Source organism: Oratosquilla oratoria, chromosome 36, assembly GCF_046742065.1.
Source record: "Oratosquilla oratoria isolate Oo_2021 chromosome 36, ASM4674206v1, whole genome shotgun sequence".
Taxonomy (NCBI): domain Eukaryota; kingdom Metazoa; phylum Arthropoda; class Malacostraca; order Stomatopoda; family Squillidae; genus Oratosquilla; species Oratosquilla oratoria.
In genome coordinates, this window is record NC_134812.1 from 28941569 (window position 1) to 28951717 (window position 10149).

The 10149-nt window shown below is 38.3% G+C and overlaps 1 protein-coding gene across 1 annotated transcript; it reads right to left on the bottom strand.

Moving 5' to 3' along the window:
• Window positions 1–3872: 3872 nt before the first annotated feature.
• LOC143019182 (uncharacterized) lies at window positions 3873–4613 on the bottom strand. The gene has a single exon (XM_076174876.1). The coding sequence runs from the start codon at window positions 4505–4507 to the stop codon at window positions 3953–3955; it is 555 nt and encodes a 184-aa protein (XP_076030991.1). The 5' UTR covers window positions 4508–4613; the 3' UTR covers window positions 3873–3952.
• Between the last annotated feature and the right edge of the window lie 5536 nt (window positions 4614–10149).

A 10149-nucleotide genomic window follows, 5' to 3' on the forward strand; every position in this document is an offset into this window, starting at 1 on the left:
ATTTAGTCGAGACAATTTCCCATTCTGCACAGGGTAAAGAACAATCTCGACCAACTCTTTGGTAACAGTCACAGAAAAAAAAAATAAGATAACTCATTAGATGATTTTCTTTCATTGTTAGAAACTTCCAGCCTTCAGAGCTCATTACTGTGTCAGTGTTGACAAAAGCTGAGGTCAAGAGGTACTGTGCCGTGCTTCAAGTTGCCATTAAAAATTGACGCCGATGATGAGCGTCCCAATGGGACCGGCGCTCCCCTTAAATGACTCTAAGGACGACAGTCAAGTCCCGTTCAAGATGGCATGGCTTGGGCAGCCATAAAGGGACCGACGTTACACGTTATTGACTCTAAGGGCAAGAGTCTAATATGCTAAGGACATTGAAGAGACTTTTTGGGCATTATAAAGCTGTTATGGGCTTTCTTTTTTAAAGGGCTTCATTACGAAACGTGGAAAACTCTAATGGGCTCTGAAAATTTTTGGGCTTATCTTTACTTGGACTAAAAAGATTAGTTGCAGGCCAGCAAGAGCCATAAGTCAACAAATTGAATGAAATTATTTGGGCTTCAATGGGCGTGCCCTCAGCTGAATAAAATCCTTTCTTTTTTATAAAGAAATTGACGAAGAGCGAGACTGACAATTTCCTTTTATGCTTTATTTATTTTTCCCCCTAAGGTAAGTTTCTTAAGTTATAGAATCACTTGGTATGAACCAAAAAATGATTGTGAACAAAAATAATAAAAGAATCGGGATTCAGTGATATGAATCTCCAGAACTAAGGCTTCAACAGTCATGTTTGTTTTATCAGTAACCATAGCAACCAACCACTTCTTGCTAGCGTGATGCTTGCTCTTGCGACTTCGTCTGAGTGAAGCCGACTTTGGTTACAATCTTTTTTTTTCAAATTTTCAAATGTCAAATTACTATTGCGTTAAGAAGATGAATGACGAACGAAGAGAGGCTGAACCTATACAATTGATAGATACATTGTTGAGATGTTTTTACGGAATTCTAGAATATTGTAACAGAAGTCGTTTCTACTCAGTCGAATTAGCGGAGGCAGGTGCCACCAATAAGTCCCAGTGGGTCCCAACTGATATTTCGTCCATGGAATCGCCAGACGATTTTATTAAGCTATACCCATGCATTTATTTATTTTGTTTATTATTATTTGTGCTGTTATGATGTTTTATTGTTTAATTGTTCATTTATCATTATTATAATATATTTTCGCATCTGACCTAGTTATGGATAAAAAGGTCTCCTATGGGCATGATCCTCCTTTGTAAGCCTTTGTAATCCTTTCTCTCTTCCTCATTTCTCACTCTATCCAACCTAGTAACCCCTATCATACTTCTCAGGCACCTCATCTCAAACTCATTAAAACTCCTCCTCTCTTCCTTCCTTATGTTCCATGTTTCTGCTCCGTACAGGAAGAAACATTGATTTTTAACTCGGTATGTATCTAATGTTGGGTAATTTCAGATTGAGGAATTCCTTCTTTGTAAGCTACTCGGAGGGCATTATAAATTAATCGGTGTATGACGAATTTACAAGATATTTACCGAGTACTTCCTATGGAAAAATATGCCCTCACCTTTTTCCGTTGTATGTTATGGATTCAATCCTTATGCCTCCTTGCTCCTTACCAGGCAGTCATTAATTGGCTTACTGCATTTCAACTAACACGTGTCTCCCATCCTTGTATCAAGCTGTTTCTCGTTAGTTGTGAGTAATTTTTACTCCTGATTTTCTTGATTGTGGTAAAGATTATTTATGTTAGAAAATATTAGAAAAAGTTTATACTAATTTAAAAAGGTGCTTAAACGGAAATAGAAATAAATAAATAAATAAACAAAAGAGTGAGTAGAGGGTAATTTTTATTTTTACTGGTAAAGTATCGTCCCTACTATATTAGGGCTCTGTCAGACTATTTGTTTTATTAAATGTAAGATTAATTGTGATATAATTTAGCAATCAGTATATTCCATTGAATTCCCATACATTATTTCTGTTCGATACTAACGGGTCTTTCTGTTATTAATTTCCAGTGTTAAGATTAGTGCACTCTAGCCAGTGATTTAACAGTAGACTTCTATTTTGTTGGTATTCACTAACAAACCTACCCTAAAGGGGCATTTAGACGGCCAAACGGTTTGACAAACCCGGTTTGTCAAACAAGTGTTTGAAGTGATATTTCACGGTGCGAATAGGGTATTTGGTTGTCAAACACGGTCGACAAACGTGTTTGACGACCAAATGCCCCATTCACACGGTCAAACATCACTTCAAACACTTGTCTGACAAACCGGGTTTGTCAAAGTGTTTGATCGTGTAAATGGCCCTTAATGTAAGAATCCTTGGTGCGAGTGGTTGATGAATATAGCACCATCTGCATACTTGAGCTTAACGATAAATGTGGTCGTGCGGATTCTGGTACACATTCTGGCATGTTAAAAACAATATCGAGGATGATAGGGAAATGTACTGCATCTTTTCTTGAATAGAAATATTTCCGTTGCCGTCATATTCAGTAAATAAAATTGATTGGTGTTATCAAAAAGTAAAAATTCTGAACCATGCATCTGTTTGCGCTGAAACCACCCTCGGTGTCGACAAAGCCTGAGGCAAACCCGGTTTTTTGTCTCTCCATCAACTCAGTCCCAGCCTCATTCTAATCCAATACCTCCTCCTCTTCCTCCTCCTCCTCCTCCTCCTCCTCCTCCTCCTCCTTCTCCTTCTCTTCCTCCTTCTCCCCGATCCTCTCGCGACCACAAGTGAGCTTATTGTCTTCTTCAGAGGCTCGCAACTTTAGAAATATATCCACGAAACTTTCCAAACTTTGCCATCAGTCAGGCCCACAGAACGGGGAGAAGAGGCTTTGAAATCAATAAAGAAATTCTTTCCATTCTCTTCCAACCACGTGACTACTTAGGGTTTGGCAGAGATGGGTGGGATTGTTCGTATGGGCGAGGTTGAAGTGGATATTGTTCAGCTGGGTTTAGCTTAGGTTTAGATTAGGTTAAGGGACGTTAGGTTTGGGTTATGTTAGGGTACGTTAAAGTACGTTACGTTAGGTAAAGTTAGGTTACGTTAGGTTTGGTTTGGTTTTTCTTAGTTTTGGGTAGTTTATGTCCCAGTTTTAGAATAATGTGAATTATTGGACACATTCATTAGCAGAGAAATAAAGGAAGAACCAGTCAATTTATTCACAACAAAATCTACGTAGGGGACAATGACCGCTGGTGTGTAAAAAAAATAACAAGTTGAGCACTCCGATTAGTAGAGAATGATGCCTAACAAATGCATATCTTTATTAATTTTACTATAAACATATCCAAAATTCAATTCAATGTCCAATCATAACTTACTACCGACCATTAGTCTATCATAGTTGCCATCATTATTGAGTAAATCTTAACTATAACAATTAAGATCTGTTGTCTTAATCACTTTTTCCCTCAACTGACCAGACTAAATGATGGTCATTATGTGCCGTTGAGAATCAAGCCAAATCCTTCTCAGTTGCATAGGCGATTGGAGAGAATGCCCTCCGGCGACGTCTTTTACTTATTCGTTTATCTATTAATTTATTTTCAAAAGCGATATCGTTTCCAGAGGAAAATCTCTTGTAATGATATCTTGCTTCTCTGGTGCACTGGAAATCAAAATGACTCCAACATGACCTTAGGTGACTATCGTTGCCCGTCACGAGCCCCTGACAAAGGTGGAGGATTTTTGCTGCAATAGCTGACCACTTCCTGGGGCACACTCTTTCATACTAATTTTATCAAGAAACATCAGTCATGAAATAAACTTTCATGGTTCCAGGAATTTTGTAGGTTAGATTTGAAGGTTACAACAAAGATAGTGAATGTAATTAACAATTTATTTGCAATAAATAGATTTTTTTGTACAAAATTATTGAGAAGATTGGGAAGGAGACCTTAGGCTTTCATCGTCCATATCCAAGAGGCGCCTTGCACACGTGCTCTCCAAGACACCTGTCGAAACAGCACTTGTCCACGCCACTGCACGCTCCGTCATTCGAGCAGGTGATGGGAGGTCCGAAGATTCGCGGACACACGGGCCTCACTGGTGGACACTGACCGGGCTTGACGATCTGTGTTGCGATGGGGTTGGCTGGTTGGTTGTTACTCTCACAGCAGTAGGCCGCTCCTTCAGGAGTCTTGCACCAATAACGGCAGTTGCTACTGGGGGCGACAGGAGGAACAACTCCACCGCCGATCCCGTGACCGACGCCGCCGACTACGGGATGGCCTTGGTGACCGAAAGGAGGTCTTCCGACATGGGGTCTCCCTCCGAAGTGACCAGCACCTCCAAGACCAGGGGCTCCGAAAGGAGGACCTTGAGCATGAGGAGGATGTCCTCTAAAGAATCGAGTGTTTGCAGCTCCACCACTTCCACTCGCAGCATTACCCTTGTCGTCTTTGAGTTTCTTACCCGCCACCAAGGCGAGGGACATGAGCAGGACGCACAGGACTTTCATTATGAGGGTCAGTGATTAGCAGAGTAGAAACCTTTCCCTATGAAAACTTCTGCGGGAAAATGAGGTGAATATGATGCTTGCCTCCTTACACGCGGTGTTGCGCAGATGAAGCTGGAAGGTCGTGTGTGTCTGCTCTCGTCCCGCCTTTGCTTATATAGCGGATATCGGTCCCACTATTCCCTCACTCCACCCCCTTCCACACCTCCCCGAATGCTACTCTCAGTTTTAAAGAACTGGTATTCCCTCCGCTTTGCCTCACCTCCTACTTGTCCAGGGGACTTTCTGTTCTACGTCATAACAGATCTTTCCTGGAAACAGGGTTCAAAATGTGTAAAGTCTTCAGAGTTTGACGAGGGGTTCACTTAGTTGCCAAATAGGCGAATATATCAACACACGCACGTATTTCGTACTCGTATATATATATATATGTATATATATATATGTATATATATATGTATATATATATATATATATATATATATATATATATATATATATATATATATTTGAAAAGGTAGGGATGTTTTTTGGGGGCTTTTATGGATTTGGAAAAGGCTTACGACAGGGTAGACAGGAAGGCAATGTGGGAGCTACTGCAGATGTATGGGATAGGAGGAAAGCTTTTAAGAGTAGTCAAGAGTTTTTATGAGAGTAGTAGAGCTTGTGTTAGGATTAGAAATGGAGAGAGTGAGTGATTTGAAGTAATGGTTGGACATATTCAGGGATGTGTTATGTCGCCTTGGCTGTTCAATCTATACATGGATGGGGTGGTGCAAGAGCTGAATGCAAGGGTGGTGGGTCAGGAGTTGGAGATGGTTAAAGAAAATGGAGAAAAGTGGGAAATAAGTCGGTTGTTGTTTGCTGAAAACACTGCTCTTGTAGCAGGATCAGAGGAGGGATTGTGGAAGTTAGTGACAGAGTTTGAGGTTTGTGAAAAAAGGAAGCTGAAGATAAATGTGGGCAAATGTAAGGTGATGAGATGTACAAGGGGAGAGAGTTACAGCAGGCTGGAAGTGAGCATATATATATATATGTATATGTATATATACATATAAATATATATATATGTATATATATATGCATATATATATATATATACATATACATATACATATACATTTACATATACATATACATATACTAGCCAAATTACTCTCGCGTTGCTGCGAGTTCGTGAACAATCCCTAACCTAACCATACAACACATAACTTTAACCCTTAACCCTAACCAAAATATTTTTAATTGAAATATAGCTTTAAACACTCCCCTTCCTAGATGTGCGCCCCCTACCCGAAGGTTGGGAAGCTCTAGTTCGAAAATACATGCATACAAAAACACAAATATCATGTGCACATACTTTTGCGTGTGTGTGAGTGTGTGTGTGGATTGACAATAAATGTCTGCAACTAAATAGTGAAGAAATGTATCTACTTTATTTATCTTCAGAATATATACGGTTATAGGGGTTTATATGGAAAAACCTAGCAAGAGTTTGTAAATAATCAACTTCCGCCGCACTAACATTAAATTAAAATAAGCAATATTTCAACATTTGGTAAAATTGTGCAATTATTTTACATTTGCATGATTTTTTCTTGCAAAAGCTATCATGGTTTGTGGCAACATTAATTTCACAAATATAAATAATATTTATGAACACATACAATGGTTTGTTTAATTATATTGATTCATATGTTACAAAAATAATAACTTAAGGTGGGACTACAGTAGTGGCGTGTTCCCTCACCATAAACCACCTAACTTTAACCCTTAACCCGAACCAAAATATTTTTTTAATTAGATATAGCTTTAAATAGTCCCCCTTCCAGGTGTGCAACCTCCCTTCCGAAGTTGGGATACCATATTTTGAATATATATGCATACACAAACACAAATATCATGTGTACACATTCTTTTGTGTGCGTGTGTATGTGCATGTGTGTGTATGTGGATTGACAATAAATGTCTACAGCTGAAAGGTGACGAAATATTTCTAGTTTATTTATCTTCAGAATATATAAAGTTATAGGGGTTTATCTGCATAAACATAGAAGTTTGTGAACGAACTATTTCCGCCCACACAAAAATTAAATGAAAATAACCAATATTTCAACATTTGGTAAAATTATACAATCATTTTCCATAAACATGCTTTCTTCTTACAAAAGCTATCATGATTCATTAATTTCACAAATGTAAATAATATTTATGGATACATACAATGGTTTGTTTAATAATATTAATTCTTAAGTCACAACAAATACTACGCGACTTCAGGGGATACTACATAAACCTCCTACATAACCTCCTAACTTTAACCCTTAACCCTACCTATTTTTTTTTTTTTTTCGAGTACCAAGTACCTGGAGTGATAGGATATCAGAATATATATGGTTATGGGGGTCTATCTCTAAACCCTAGGAGGAGTTCGTGTACAAACAAACAAATAAACAATCAGACAGACAGACAAAGGCTACTACTTTATTATAGTAGATATATACAGATATATGTGTATGTATATATATATACATATATATATATATATTGATAAGTATTTTAGACAAATTATTTGGATGATGGAGAACATAAACACAAGGGAAGGCTCGGAACCCTAAACACTCTAACGTTTCGTTCGCGTAGAACTTCTTCAGAGAGTGTATGCAGAACTGCAATTGAAGTTTATGTACTAAATCTAATTATCTTTTCGGACACTTGGGAAAGGTCGTTTTTCTGGCGTGTTTTAGAATTAAAATACTAGTTTCTTTAGCTAAATTGATAAACCCTCCTCGATGATTCGATGAATTATTAGTAGAAATATATGCTGATTCAACAATTCTTCTAGTGAATTTATCAAAACCTTTATGTAGCACTTCAGCTTCTCTCCAGTTTGGTAAATGATCGAATTTTTCTGCATGAACTACTAAAGAATTAGATGTCCTATGTGCTTTTATGTCGTTTTTATATTCATAAATTCTTTTTTCTAATCCCCTTGACGATTCGCCATAATAAGCCATTGAGCAACTATTGCACGGGATTTTGTATACGACGCTGTTTTCGGAATTGGTTCTCTTTTCAGAAGTCTTTATTAAATCACCTATCCTCTTGTTAGTTATTTTAGCTATGTTTATACCCGATTTTGTTAAATATTTGTCTATTATTGGTGACGTTTCTGAGCCAGGTACTGATATAAGATTTGTATTATTTTTATCATTTCTCTCTTTCTTTCCGCGATTGTAAATATTTATTGCTTTTCTTTTTGTTCTTTTCAACATTCCCTCTGGATATCCAAGTTTGTCAAAGGTTTTCATAATGTAATCAAATTCGCCTTCTAGGTATTCATTACTACAGATTCGTAGTGCCCTGAGAAAAAATCCTATTACTATACCACTCTTTGTCCTATCATCATGTGCGGAGAAGTAATGTACTAAATCCTCTTTGTTTGTTTCCTTTCTGTGTGCTGAGAAAGTTACAGTTTTTCCCACTCGTCGTATTGACGTATCTAGGAAGGGCAATTGTCCGTTTTGTTCCTCTTCTACGGTGAACTGAATATCGCTGTTGACCGCGTTAAGCATTCTCACTTTATTATTTACATTGGTGTTTTCGGGGATGATTGCGAGGACGTCGTCTACATATCTAAACCAGTGTGATCCCCTACCATTGATTCTGATGAAGTTTTCTTTTTCTAATAACTCCATATATAGACAGGCCATCACTGCACTTAAAGGACTACCCATAGCGAGACCTCTATGTTGTTCATATTCGTCACCATTAAAAGTAAACGCACCAAAATTTACGCATAAATCTATCAATTCTATATAATCTTGTTTTCTTATGGGTAGGTCAGTATCGTTCATATCTTTTATTACTCTCTTTACTGCTTCTAACGCACCGTTAGTGGAAATATTTGTATATAAGGCCTTGACATCATAGCTTACTAACTTTTTCCCCGTGAAATCTAAATCTTTTAGTCTTGTCAAAAGATCGTTAGAATTTTTCAAATGTGTATTGCTGATCGATCCCATTGCCTGTGATAGCGGTTTGGCTAGACATTTCGCTAGTCAGTGGGGTGTACTGCCAACCCCTGAAGTTATGGGTCGCATTGGAACGTTGGGTTTGTGAATTTTTGGAATACCGCGCATTCTGGGAGGATTGGGGTATTCCTCCAGAAGTCCCATTAATTTCTTTCCTTTTTCAGTTTTATTATTTTTTTTACCCATAAGAAAACAAGATTATATAGAATTGATAGATTTATGCGTAAATTTCGGTGCGTTTACTTTTAATGGTGACGAATATGAACAACATAGAGGTCTCGCTATGGGTAGTCCTTTAAGTGCAGTGATGGCCTGTCTATATATGGAGTTATTAGAAAAAGAAAACTTCATCAGAATCAATGGTAGGGGATCACACTGGTTTAGATATGTAGACGACGTCCTCGCACCCACATCTATACACGCACTCGCATTCGTAGCTGTACCTGTAAACGTGCAAGCACACTCACGCGAGCATGCGTTCGGCCATTTTGGTACACTGCAGATGGTACAGTCTTTCTCCTTCATCACTCAGACTTAATCTGACTTTGGAAAGAGGTCTGTACGATGAGAAGAGTATCTTGAGTTTTAGGCCTGTTGAAACACATATGGCTGTGAACGCAACTTAAAGCCAGTATATTCAAATCGATCATACTGCCTTGGCATTAGCGCTGAATTGCAGCACTGTTCAATTCTATTTCTAATATCTGCCATGGCACGGAAAGGTTGAAAAGTCACGAAAGTGTGACACGAGCTGTTGCCTACCACTTACCGGGAGTCGAATCAAGTCCTCTCACTCTTTTAGATATATTGTTTACCATGTCACAAGTAAAGTAGTGTTTTGGTCGAAGTTACTATATTGATAAAAGTCACAATTTAGGAATGTGTGCGTAGTGTGATATTATTGTCTATCCTGGCTTACATAAGTTTAATTATAATTATATTAGATGGAACGGCACATTGGAAGTCCCTTCGTGAGCGTATTGTAAAATACATCAGTTATAATGACAAATACCGTTGACTTCTGTTAAACCTGACTCTTCGAGCACTTGGATCAAATTTCATTGTCCAATTGACCACCTCCAACCAATGTAGGGGTCGCTTATTTCGTGGTAGGTGGTCCTCTTCCCAGCGGCGGCTGCCTCCTGGCCAAACCGACGGTGATTCTCAGTCCAACACCAGGAGTCTCCCATTTGGGATCAAGATGAAAAAAAATATATATAATGATAACCATTCCCTTACGACTCCTAATGGTAATTTGATTGTAAAAATGCAAATCCACTATTATATATATATAACAATAATTATAATTCACCAAGAAAGAACGAATTAGACATCCCGGTCTGGGAAAACATAATGACAAATGAGGACGAAAAAAGTTCTTTCGGCAATAGCGTAGGTGTGGGGAACCCAGGCACGGACAAGAAAGCAATTCCAGAGGAGAGACCTTGAAGTCGCAAAAGAAACTCCTCCACACTCCTCCACTCAAGGGGCGGGGGAGATGGTGGCATTGTTCATATGGGGGAGATGGTAGTGCATATTGTTTAGTTGGGTTAAGGTTAGAATTATGTTTAGGTTTAAGCTCAGGTTAGGGGATGTTAGGGGAGGGGAGGT

Excerpts from the sequence above, each read along its gene's own strand:
- LOC143019182 (XM_076174876.1), bottom strand. The coding sequence starts at position 4,507 with ATGAAAGTCCTGTGCGTCCTGCTCATGTCCCTCGCCTTGGTGGCGGGT.